Source organism: Ranitomeya variabilis, chromosome 2, assembly GCF_051348905.1.
Source record: "Ranitomeya variabilis isolate aRanVar5 chromosome 2, aRanVar5.hap1, whole genome shotgun sequence".
NCBI classification, from domain to species: domain Eukaryota; kingdom Metazoa; phylum Chordata; class Amphibia; order Anura; family Dendrobatidae; genus Ranitomeya; species Ranitomeya variabilis.
Genome location: NC_135233.1, coordinates 264,919,323 through 264,932,904, shown reverse-complemented (window position 1 = coordinate 264,932,904; position 13,582 = coordinate 264,919,323). Strand labels below are relative to the sequence as shown.

The 13,582-nt window shown below is 44.1% G+C and overlaps 1 protein-coding gene across 12 annotated transcripts in view; it reads right to left on the bottom strand.

Moving 5' to 3' along the window:
• Nucleotides 1-13,582, bottom strand: part of GARNL3 (GTPase activating Rap/RanGAP domain like 3) — a 190,340-nt gene that overhangs the window by 31,542 nt on the left and 145,216 nt on the right. For 11 of the 12 annotated variants that reach the window (XR_013221257.1, XR_013221256.1, XR_013221255.1 and 8 more), the window contains one exon: nucleotides 5,766-5,835. Coding sequence is in view for 8 of the 12 variants with exons in the window: in XM_077284902.1 (XP_077141017.1) it covers nucleotides 5,766-5,835 (70 nt within the window). In the remaining 4 variants the exon portion in view is untranslated. Of the gene's footprint in view, nucleotides 1-5,765; nucleotides 5,836-6,024; nucleotides 6,055-13,582 lie in introns of those variants that run through there. The other variant, XM_077284909.1, reaches the window with a different exon arrangement.

The window sequence follows — 13,582 nt, the reverse complement described above, 5'->3', positions numbered from 1 at the left end:
TACAGGAACCGAAGCGACAGCATGCAGTGGAGGCGGGAAGACATCGAGGGTGAGTATAGGACTGTTTTTTATTTTAATTCTTATTTTTTGACCAATTATATGGTGCCCAGTGCGTGGAGGAGAGTCTCCTCTCCTCCACCCTGGGTACCAACCGCACATAATCTGCTTACTTCCCGCATCGTGGGCACAGCCCCGTGCGGGAAGTAAGCAGATCAATGGACCCCTAGGTGTGCGGAATCCCCTGCAATTCCGCATTTTAATGAACATGTTGCTTTTTTTTCCGCGATGCGATTTTTTCGCGGAAAAAAAGGCTACATTTGCACAAAAAATGCGGAATACACTTAAAATAATAGGAGGCATATGTAAGCGTTTTTTTCGCGTTTTTATCACGTTTTTATAGCGAAAAAACGCGAAAAAAACGCGAAAAATACTTAACGTGTGCACATGGCCTTAATCAGACTTAATAATCCAAAGGCCAGATTAGACTTGGTAAAAAAAAACATCTAAAGAAGACGCCCAGTTCTGGAAAAAACATTCTTTGGACAGATGAAACAAAGATCAACCTGTACTACTATGATGGGAAGAAGAAAGTGTGGAGAGGACTTGGAACAGCTCATAATCCAAGGCACAGCACATCCTCTGTAACACATGGTGGATGCAGTGTGATGACATGGGCATGTATGACTTCCAATGGCGCTGGGTCAATAGTGCTTACACTATGTAACAAATTTCTATTTTTTGTTCCTGGGTCCAAAGTGTGTTTTCCTAACCCGTTATGCCTAAAACACATAGAAAATAGTTGTTGTTCCACAAGAACTTTGATTCTGTGATCAGGACAATGAAGACTACTCAGTATTAAATACGAATGGAGAATTTTCACGAAAACAGATCAATTTCAAAATTTCATTGTCCTGATCACAGAAGCAAAGTTTTTGTGGAACAACAACTATTTTCTATTTGTTTTAGGCATAACGGGTTAAGAAAACAACTTTGGACCCAGGAACAAAAAATATATAAAAATGTGTTATAGTGGAATTTTCTTTTTTTGACATAATATATATGAAAATTTTCAGCCCCGTGGTCATAAAATCAAAGTTTGTGCTGAAAGTAGTCATTTTTCCATAGTCTTTAAACATAAGCAGTTTAAATATTACACTTGGAAGCCAAGAACAAAAATTGTGTTACATTGATGATAAGACAGAAGACAGAATCAGCCGGATGAGTTCTGTAGCGCACAGAGCGATACTTTCTGCTCAGATTCAACCACATGCAGCAAGGTTGATTGGACGCTTCACAGGACAAAACATCCTGCGAAAGCAACCCAGGAGTTTAAGGTAGAAAGACCCACAAACAAGCAACATCTGAAGTCAGCTGCAGTAAAAGCCTGGCACAGCATCACAGAGGAGGAAACCCAACGTTTGGTGACGTCCATGGCTTCCAGACTTCAGGCCATCATTACCTGCAAAGGATTCTCTGCAAAGTATTAAAAATGAACATTTTATTTATGGTAAAGTTAATTTGTCCAGTTACTTTTGAGCCCCTGAAATGAGGAGGCTTTGTAGAAAAATGGTTGCAATTCCTAAACGTTTCACAGGATATTTTTGTTCAACCCCTTTAATGAAACTTGAAAGTCTAAACTTCAATTGCATCTCAGTTGTTCCATTTCACATGCAAAATATTGTCCTGCAGACCTGTAATCTGTAGACTCCAACTAGTTCTGGACCTAAATGTAGGTCCACCCCAAAGAGAGGAGATAGTGATGATTTTACTATTCATCCTGGGGGGATACACACATGACAGTGGCCCTGGGGACATATTCACCCTCCCCCATGGATATAGATTATAATCTGCTTGCCAGTGACATTATAGATGACGGTGCACAGGATCAGGGTTATGGCCGCACTAATAATATTACACAATGAGCGCGCTGACCACCAAATATTCCAACATCTTCTAACGGTCACAAATCTCACGTATGATGGGCACAGGACAGGAGCCCCCACTAAGGAAATTGTGTGGTTCAATGGATGAATACGAGCACTGAGACTGGAGCAGCAGCACTGATTCTAGAGGCACGCTTCTCACTGATTCCACGATCCATCCAGATACTACTACAAGAGACACATCCAGATGTTACATTACTACTACAAGACAAGATACACTGATGACACCGATCCATCCAGACATTACTACTACTACTACATACTCCGATTCCTTCAGTCATTACTAATACACACTCCGATCCATCCAAACATTACTACTACTACTACACACTCCGATCCATCCAGCCATTACTACTACACACTCCGATCCATCCAGCCATTACTACTACACACTCCGATCCATCCAGCCATTACTACTACACACTCCGATCCATCCAGCCATTACTACTACACACTCCGATCCATCCAGCCATTACTACTACACACTCCGATCCATCCAGCCATTACTACTACACACTCCGATCCATCCAGCCATTACTACTACACACTCCGATCCATCCAGCCACTACTACTACACACTCCAATCCATCCAAACATTACTACTACTACACACTCCGATCCATCCAACCACTACTACTGCACACTCCGATCCATCCAAACAGTACTACTACTACACACTCCGATCCATCCAGCCACTACTACTGCACACTCCGATCCATCCAAACATTACTACTACTACACACTCCAATCCATCCAGCCACTACTACTACACACTCCGATCCATCCAAACATTACTACTACTACACACTCCAATCCATCCAGCCACTACTACTACACACTCCGATCCATCCAAACATTACTGCTACTACACACTCCGATCCATCCAGCCACTACTACTGCACACTCCGATCCATCCAACCATTACTACTACTACACACTCCGATCCATCCAGCCACTACTATTACACACTCCGATCCATCCAGCCATTACTACTACACACTCCAATCCATCCAGCCACTACTACTACACACTCCGATCCATCCAAACATTACTGCTACTACACACTCCGATCCATCCAGCCACTACTACTACTACTACACACTCCGATCCATCCAGCCACTACTACTACACACTCTGATCCATCCAGCCACTACTACTACACACTCCAATCATCCAGATATTATTACTACTACACACTCTGATCCATCCAGCCGTTACTACTACACACTCGGATCCTTCCAGCCATTACTACTACTACACACTCCGATCCATCCAGCCATTACTACTACACACTCCGATCCATCCAGCCATTACCACAACTACACACTCGGATCCATCCAGCCATTACCACTACTACACACTCGGATCCAGTCAGCCATTACCACTACTACACATTCTGATCCATCCAGTCATTACTACTGCTACACACTTCAATCCATCCAGCCACTACTACTACACACTCCAATCCATTCAGATATTACTACTACACACTCCGATCCATCCAGCCACTACTACTAGACACTCCGATCCATCCAGCCATTACTACTACTACACACTCCGATTCATCCAAACATTACTACTACACACTCCGATCCATCCAGCCATTACTACTACACACTCCTATCCATCCATCCATTAATACTACTACACACTGAAATCCATTCAGCCATTACTACCTACTACTACACACTCTGATCCATCCAGCCATTACTACTACTACACATTGCAATCCATCCAGCCATTACTACTACTACACACTCCGATCCATCCAGGCATTACTACTACACACTCAGATCCATCCAGACATTACTACTACTACACACTTCGATCCATCCAGACGTTACTAATACTAGAAACACCGATCACACGGTCCATCCAGACATAACTACTAATAGTGACACCGATCACCTGATCCATCCAGACATCACTGCTACTAAAGATATTGATCAAACAGTGGATAAAGGCATTACTACTACATGCTCTGATCACACGATCCATCCAGAGATCACTGCTACTAAAGACACCGATCACACGGTCCATCCAGACATAACTACTAATAGTGACACCAATCACCCGATCCATCCAGACATCACTGCTACTAAAGATATTGACCAAACGGTGGATAAAGGCATTACTACTGCAACATGCTCTGATCACACCGATCCATCCAGAGATCACTGCTACTAAAGACACCAATCACACGGTCCATCCAGGCCCTACTACTACTACATGCTCTGATTACAGCGATCCATCCAGATATTACAACTATTAAAGACACCGATCCATCTAGACATTACTACTACTACTAAAGACACTGATCCCCCGATCCATCCAGACATTACTACATATATTATTCATCACATACAATATAGTAACTATGGTTTATTCTTAGTGTTCCTTGAAACATATATACCCAGTAGTACATTGTGTAGACACACTCTCACAGTACAGATGTCATGCAAATAATTTTAGAGGTCTGTCTCACCTATTCTATAAAAAAAAGCCTGTTACATACAGACAAAAGCAGCAGGTGAAATAAGTATTGAAAACATCATCAATTTTCTAAGTAAATATATGACGTGAAATTCTGCTCAGTTGTCTGTAACAACCCATCCAGTCCACAAAGTAAAAGAAATCAAACCATAGATGTCCATAAATTAAGTTAGAAAGCAACCCTACCACTTAATGAAAAATAATATCAGCTGGTTCAACTGATGCCTATAAAAAGGTGTCTCGTTATCAAGGTGACACACAAGAAATATCTCATGATGGGTAAAACCACTGAGCTGTCTCAAGAACTTTGCAACCTTATTGTTGCAAAACATAGTTATTGCATTGGTTACAGAAGAATTTCTAAACTACTGAAGGTTCCAGTGAGCAATGAGTAATGAAGTCAACCTCCACGGCCTGTATGCACGCTCATGACGCAAGACTCCACTGCTGAATAAAAAGCATGCTCAAATGCATTTAAAGTTTGCTAAACAACAATTAGACAAGTCTGTGAAATATTGGGACAATATAGTCTGATCAGATGAGACCAAAATGGAACTCTTTGGATGCCATAATACACACCATGTTTGGAGGCCAAAAGGCACTGCATATCACCCCTAAAACAACATACCAGTAGTAAAGTTTGGAGGTGGGAAGATCATGGTGTGGGGCTGTTTTTCAGCATAAGGCACTGGCAAACTTCATATGATTGAAGGAAGGATGAAGGTACAAATGTACAGACATTCTTGACAAAAATCTGCTGCTATCAACCAGGATGATGAAGATGAAATGAGGGTGGAAATTTCAGCAAGATAATGATCCCAAACTCACAGACTAGGAAACGCTCAATTGGATTCAGAGAGAGAAAATGAAGCTCATAGAATGCACTGGACCTGAATCTAATAGAAAATGTATGGAAGAAACTAAACATCAGAGTCCGTAGAATGAGCCCACAGGACCTTCAGGATGTGAAGAGTGTTTGTGTGGAAGAACAACCCAAAATCACACCTGAGCAATGTATGTGACTAGTTTCTCCTTACAGGAGGCGTCTTGAAGCTGTCATCACCATCAAAGTCTTTTGTACGAAGTATTAAATACATTTCAGTAATCGGGTTCAATATGTTTTCCAATTTCTCATTATTACACATAACCTAATTTTTGGACATCTATGGTTTGATTTCTTAGCCTGCGTGGATTGGATGCGTTGTTACTGAAATCCGGTGAGAATTTAATGTCAATAGCACCTTTAGAAATAAATTTACTTAGAAAATTGGTGACGTGTTCAATACTTATTTTACCCGCTTTATACTTTCTATGACAGCTGGAACTCACCAGCTCCACGGAGCCATAGTGCTTCCTGCTGAATTCTCCACGCCGGCAGCCCAGGTCTTCAGAGACGGAGCTGGAAGAGAAACGCTTCATTAGTAACCATGGCGAGCGGTCCAGAGCGAGTCTACTGCAAGCAGGCTGCACAGCAATGGTCCCCAGCAAGGAGGGGTCTCAAATGAGGAGGGGGAGGGGTGCTGCCTGCACAAGATGGATCATGCACCACCAATGGAAAACATGTTGCAATAAAGGCGACTGCACCTACGCTATATACACAGGTGGTACTGTTCAGCACGAAGCATTGTCCGGCGGGCACAGGAAAGGGAATTTTGGTGTTAGGTTGTGGGGTAGAAAATAGATAATACAGTGCTGATTGCAGAGAATGATGGCAGAAAAGGGACAATCCGGGCACAGAACCAGCCATAGATCACGTCAATCACTGCAGACATTATGCAGACATTATGTGAGTACAAGCGTTGATCATAGCGCCCATGGGTGGCACCATCCAACACTGCAGCCTTCTGACACTCCGCAGTACCCCTAAGTGTGAAGGGTGGGATTCACAGGCTGTACACCTTCATGTCTGCAGGGCAGGCACAAGCCTCTCCAGATTATTCCCAGCAGCATAACAACAGCTGCAGACACCAAAGGCAGTATTCAGTCACCTCGTTCGGATCGCTGCTCAGGAGCGAAATTAATATATATGTTAAATAGATTCTGCGTCGACATCCCCGGCCCCCATCATCCACAGCCACCACTACCCTCATTATCATAATCAGACAGGAACGTCTAAGCAGAAACAGAAGAAAACATGGAACACTACAACACCCATCCAGAACTACAGCTCACACTGCTAACCTTGTACACAGCACAGTATGGCTATGTGCACACGTTGCATATTTGATGCTGCGGATTAGCAGCAGTTTTCCATGCGTTGTATAGTACCATGTAAACGTATGGAAAACCAAATCCGAGGTGCACATGCATGGACGCGCTGCGTTGTATTTTCCGCAGCATGTCACTTCTTTGTGCAGATTCCGCAGCGTTTTACACCTGCTCCATAATTGGAATCCGCAGGTGTAAAAACGCAGGTGAAATCTGCACAAAAACTGCGGAAAATCCGAGGTAAATCCGCAGGTAAAACACAGGGCATTTTACCTGTGGATTTTTCAGAATCTGCGCAGAAAAATCCGCACACGAATCCGCAACGTGTGCACATACCTTACCTCCTCATACACAGCACAGTACCACCTCCTCCTCATACACAGCACAGTACCACCTCCTCATCTTCAAACACAGCACAGTACCACCACCTCCTCATACACAGCACACTACTACCTTCTCAAACACAGCACAGTACAGTACCACCTCCTCATACACAGCACAGTACCACCTCCTCCTCCTCATACACAGCACAGTACCACCTCATCTTCAAACACAGCAAAGTACCACCACCTCCTCATACACAGCACACTACTACCTTCTCAAACACAGCACAGTACTATCACCTCCTACTCCTCATACACAGCACAGAACCACCACCTCCTCCTCATACACAGCACAATACCATCTCCTCCTCATACACAGCACAGTACCACCTCCTCCTCATACACAGCACAGTACCACCTCCTCCTCCTCATACACAGCACAATACCATCTCCTCCTCATACACAGCACAGTTCCACCTCCTCCTCCTCATACACAGCACAGTACCACCTCCTCCTCCTCCTCATACACAGCACAGTACCACCTCCTCCTCATACACAGCACAGAACCATCACCTCCTCCTCATACACAGCACAGAACCACCACCACCTCCTCCTCATACACAGCACAGTACCACCTCCTCCTCCTCATCATACACAGCACAGTACCACCTCATCTTCAAACACAGCAAAGTACCACCACCTCCTCATACACAGCACAGTACCACCACCTCCTCCTCATACACAGCACCACCACCACCTCCTCCTCCTCATACACAGCACAGAACCACCACCTCCTCATACACAGCACAGAACCACCACCTCCTCCTCATACACAGCACAATACCATCTCCTCCTCCTCATACACAGCACAGTACCACCTCCTCCTCATACACAGCACAGTACCACCTCCTCATCTTCAAACACAGCACAGTACCACCTCCTCCTCATACACAGCACAGTACCACCTCCTCATCTTCAAACACAGCACAGTACCACCACCTCCTCATACACAGCACACTACTACCTTCTCAAACACAGCACAGTACAGTACCACCTCCTCATACACAGCACAGTACCACCTCCTCCTCCTCATACACAGCACAGTACCACCTCATCTTCAAACACAGCAAAGTACCACCACCTCCTCATACACAGCACACTACTACCTTCTCAAACACAGCACAGTACTATCACCTCCTACTCCTCATACACAGCACAGAACCACCACCTCCTCCTCATACACAGCACAATACCATCTCCTCCTCATACACAGCACAGTACCACCTCCTCCTCATACACAGCACAGTACCACCTCCTCCTCCTCATACACAGCACAATACCATCTCCTCCTCATACACAGCACAGTTCCACCTCCTCCTCCTCATACACAGCACAGTACCACCTCCTCCTCCTCCTCATACACAGCACAGTACCACCTCCTCCTCATACACAGCACAGAACCATCACCTCCTCCTCATACACAGCACAGAACCACCACCACCTCCTCCTCATACACAGCACAGTACCACCTCCTCCTCCTCATCATACACAGCACAGTACCACCTCATCTTCAAACACAGCAAAGTACCACCACCTCCTCATACACAGCACAGTACCACCACCTCCTCCTCATACACAGCACCACCACCACCTCCTCCTCCTCATACACAGCACAGAACCACCACCTCCTCATACACAGCACAGAACCACCACCTCCTCCTCATACACAGCACAATACCATCTCCTCCTCCTCATACACAGCACAGTACCACCTCCTCCTCCTCATACACAGCACAGAACTACCTTCTCCTTCTCATACACAGCACAGAACCACCACCTCCTCATACACAGCACAGAACCACCACCTCCTCATACACAGCACAATACCATCTCCTCCTCCTTATACACAGCACAGTACCACCTCCTCCTCCTCATACACAGCACAGAACTACCTTCTCCTTCTCATACACAGCAAAGTACCACCTCCTCCTCAAACAATGCACAGTACCACCACCTCCTCATACACAGCACAGTACTACCTCCTCCTCGTACAAAGTACAACTACTTCCTTCTCATAAACAGTACAACTACCTCCTCATACACAGCACAGTACCACTACCTCCTCCTCATACACAGCACAGTACCACCACCTCCTCACATACAGTACAGCACCACCTCTTCCTCATACACTACACAGCACAGTACCATCTCCTCCTCCTCATACACAGCAAAGTACCACCACCTATTCATACACAGCACAGTATCACCACCTCCTCACACAGCACAGTACCACATCCTTCACCTCATACACAGCACAGTACCACCTCCTCCTCACACACAGTACAACTACCTCCTCATACACAGCACAGTACCACCTCCTTATCATACACAGCAAAGTACCACTACCTCCTCCTCATACACAGTACCACCACCTCCCCTTAATACACATCACAGTACCAAAACCTCCTCATACACAGCACAGTACCACCACCTCCTCCTCATACACAGCACAGTACCACCACCTCCTCACATACAGTACAGCACCACCTCTTCCTCATACACTACACAGCACAGTACCATCTCCTCCTCCTCATACACAGCAAAGTACCACCACCTACTCATACACAGCACAGTATCACCACCTCCTCACACAGCACAGTACCACATCCTTCACCTCATACACAGCACAGTACCACCTCCTCCTCACACACAGCACAGTACCACCTCCTTATCATACACAGCAAAGTACCACTAACTCCTCCTCATACACACCACAGTACCACCTCCTCATACACATCACAGTACCACCTCCTCCTCATACACAGCACACTACCACCACCTTCACCTCATACACAGCACAGTACCTCCACCTCCTCCTCATATAAAGCACAGTAACACTACCACTTCCTCATAAGAGGTACAGTACCACCACCTCCTCATACACAGTACAGTACCACCCCCACCTCAGCCTACCTCCACCTTCTCCACATATAAAGCAAAGTACCATAATCTCCTCATACACAGCACAGTACTACCACCACCTCCTCATAATCGGTACAGTATCACCATCACTTCCTCCTCATATACAGCATAGTACCACCACATCCTCCTCCTCAAACAGTACAGTACCATCTCCTCCTCATACACAGCACATTACCGCCACCACCTCATATAGAGTACAGTACCACCTCCTCATATACAGTACAGTATCACCACCTCATAGTTCACAGTACAACCTCCTCATACAGTTCACAGTACCACCACATCTTCCTCACACATACCACAGTACCGTCATCTCCTCCTCATGCACAGCAAAGAACCACCTCCTCGTCATACACAGCACAGAACTACCTCCTCGTCATACACTGCACACTACCACTTCCTCATACACAGCACAGTACCACCACATCCTACGCATACACTACAGAGCACCATCTTCTCTTCTTACACAGCAAAATACCTCCTCCTCCATTTAATTGGCACAGTACCACAATCCAAGCCTCAAACACTAAACAGTACCACTTCCTCCTCATATACAGCACAATACAACTTTCTCCTCCTCATAAACAGTGCATTACCACCACCCAGTACTACCGCCTCCTCATACACAGAACAGTACCAACTCCTCTTCATATGCTGCACAGTACTACCTCCTCATAAATAGCACAGCATCACCACCTCCTCCTTATACACAGCACAGTACCATCACCTCCTCCTCCTTAAACAGTACAATCCTACCACCTCCTTATACACAGTACAGTACCACCATCTCCTCATACACAGCACAATACCACCACCTCTTCCTCATAAAATGCACAGTACCACCACCTCCTCATACACTGTACAGTACCACTTCTTCTTTATACACCACCAACTCCTCTTTATACACTACCAAGTACTACACCTCGTTCACAGCACCACCACCTCCTCATACACAGCCCTGTATCACTACCTCCTCCACATACACCGCACAGTACCACCTCCTCCTCATACACGGCCCAGTCCCATCACCTCATCCTCATACACTGCACAGTACTACCATCTTCTCGTATACAGCACAGTACCACCTCCTCATACATGGAAAAGTACCATCACCTCCTCTTCATACACAACAAAGTAAAACCACCTCCTCCTCACAAACAGTAAGTATTGACTTCTTTTCCTCCACAGCATAGTACCACCACCATAACCTACTCCTCATTCGCTGCACAGTACCACCTCCTCAAACACAACACAGTACAACTGTTTCTCATACACAGCACAGTACCACTACCTCCTCATACACTGCACAATATCACCTCCTCATCATACACATCACAGTACCACTTCCTCCTCATGCACATCACAGTACCATGACCTCCTCTTCATACAAAATCACAGAATTGCCACCATATCCTCCTCAAACAGTACAGTACCACCTACTTCAAAACAAAGAACCACAACATCCTTGTCAAACACTGCACAGTACAACCTAAACCTCATAAACAGCACAGTACCACCACCTCCTCATACACAGCACAGTAGCACCTTCTCCTCCTCTCACACAGTACAGTACTACCACCTCCGCATACAGTGCATAGTACCACTATGTACTCCTCATACACTGCACAGAACCATCTCCTTCTTATACATAGTTCAGTACCACTACCTCCTCATACACTGCACAGTACCACCTCTTCCTCATACTTAGAACAGTAACACCACCTCCGCCACATAAACAGCACTGGTCCACATTGTCCTCATACATAGCAAAGTAACACCAACTGCTCCTCATGCACAGCATAGTACAATCTCCTACTTCTTAGAGTAGAAACCCAACAAAAATAGGCACTAGAGCACAATATCAATTTTATTAAAGACAATAAAAAACACAGATTATACTATTTCGGGACTTGTTGGTTACAGGTCTTGATATACAGTTGTATATGAGATTTCTTTTTGTACTCAATACTTTTTATGTTGTTGAATCCTTTGTTCCTTGTTTGTTTTGAAGTTCTTTTCAATAAAAACCAGATTAAACTTAAAAACACAGATTAAAAAACCATTGAAGATAATAAGTAGACACAATTGAAAAAGTGAAAGACAACAAACTAGTACCGCAAGTAGAAAACAGGAATGGCACTGACACAAACCACTAGATGGTAAGATATAATGAATACAAACAATCAATAAGTTCTCTTCTCAGATGTGCGAATAGGGACTATATTGAAGACTTGTAACAGTTGTTAGAAAATATATCAAATATATAATTGTGTCAAAAAAGTGTAAAATGACAAGATACACAGTATAGCCAAACAGTGGCCCAGACTCAAAAGAATCCTACAGATTAGCTTCATATGCTAAGGTGCGTAGTGCAATAAATACTGCATAGTATGACCTTATGTCAGCCATAGTGGCTAAATACTATTTAAATAAATCCCAAATATAAAATATATACCCATTACATGTTAGTAATATAATATAGAGTATAGAGATATATCATACCATACAGAAGCAAGTGTGCGAAACGCGCGTTGGGGTTCCTCTTCCCGCATTTAGATACAGGTGGGCTCAATTTACCTTTTTTTTTATCCTACCATCACTCCTGTATTCTTTGCCGAAGCTCCTTTTTGGTTGATTGCTCAGAGTGCTGTATGGTTTGATATATCTCTATACTCTATATTATTATATTACTAACATGTAATGGGTATGTATTTTCTATTTGGGATTTATTTAAATAGTATTTAGCCACTATGGCTGACATAAGGTCATACTATGCAGTATTTATTGCACTTTTGCACTACGCACCTTAGCATATGAAGCTAATCTGTAGGATTCTTTTGAGTCTGGGCCACTGTTTGGCTATACTGTGTATCTTGGCATTTTACACTTTTTTGACACAATTATATATTTGATATATTTTCTAAGAACTGTTACAAGTCTTCAATATACGGTAGTCCCTATTTGCACATCTGAGAAGAGAGCTTATTGATTGTTTGTATTCATTATATCTTACCATCTAGTGGTTTGTGTCAGTGCCATTCCTGTTTTCTACTTGCAGTACTAGTTTGTTGTCTTTCACTTTTTCAATTGTGTCTACTTATTATCTTCAATAGTTTTTTAATCTGTGTTTTTTACTGTCTGATAAAATTGATATTGTGTATATTGTGCTCTAGTGCCTATTTCTCTTGGGTTTCTATTTACTATATAAGGTAGAGCGTTCATACCTTTTGCCCCGTTTGTCAGTTTAATAATATTCTTATACAGAGTACAGTACCACCACCTCATATACCACTCAGTATTACAACCTCCTGCTCCCGATATACATTGGCTTACAAGCGTATTAACCCACTGGCATTTTTAGGGTATGTGCACACGCTGCGGATTACGCTGCGGATTTCGAGGTGGAAGCGCAGCGTTTCCGCAGCTGCGGGTCCGCAGCGGTTTCCCATAAGTTTACAGTACAATGTAAACCTATGGGAAATTAAATCCGCAGTGCACATGCTGAGGAAAAAAACGCGCGGAAACGCAGCGGTTTATTTTCCGCAGCATGTCAATTGTTTGTGCGGATTCCGCTGCGGGTTTCAACCTGCTCCAATAGAAATCTGCAGGTGAAAACCCGCTGAGAAAACCGCA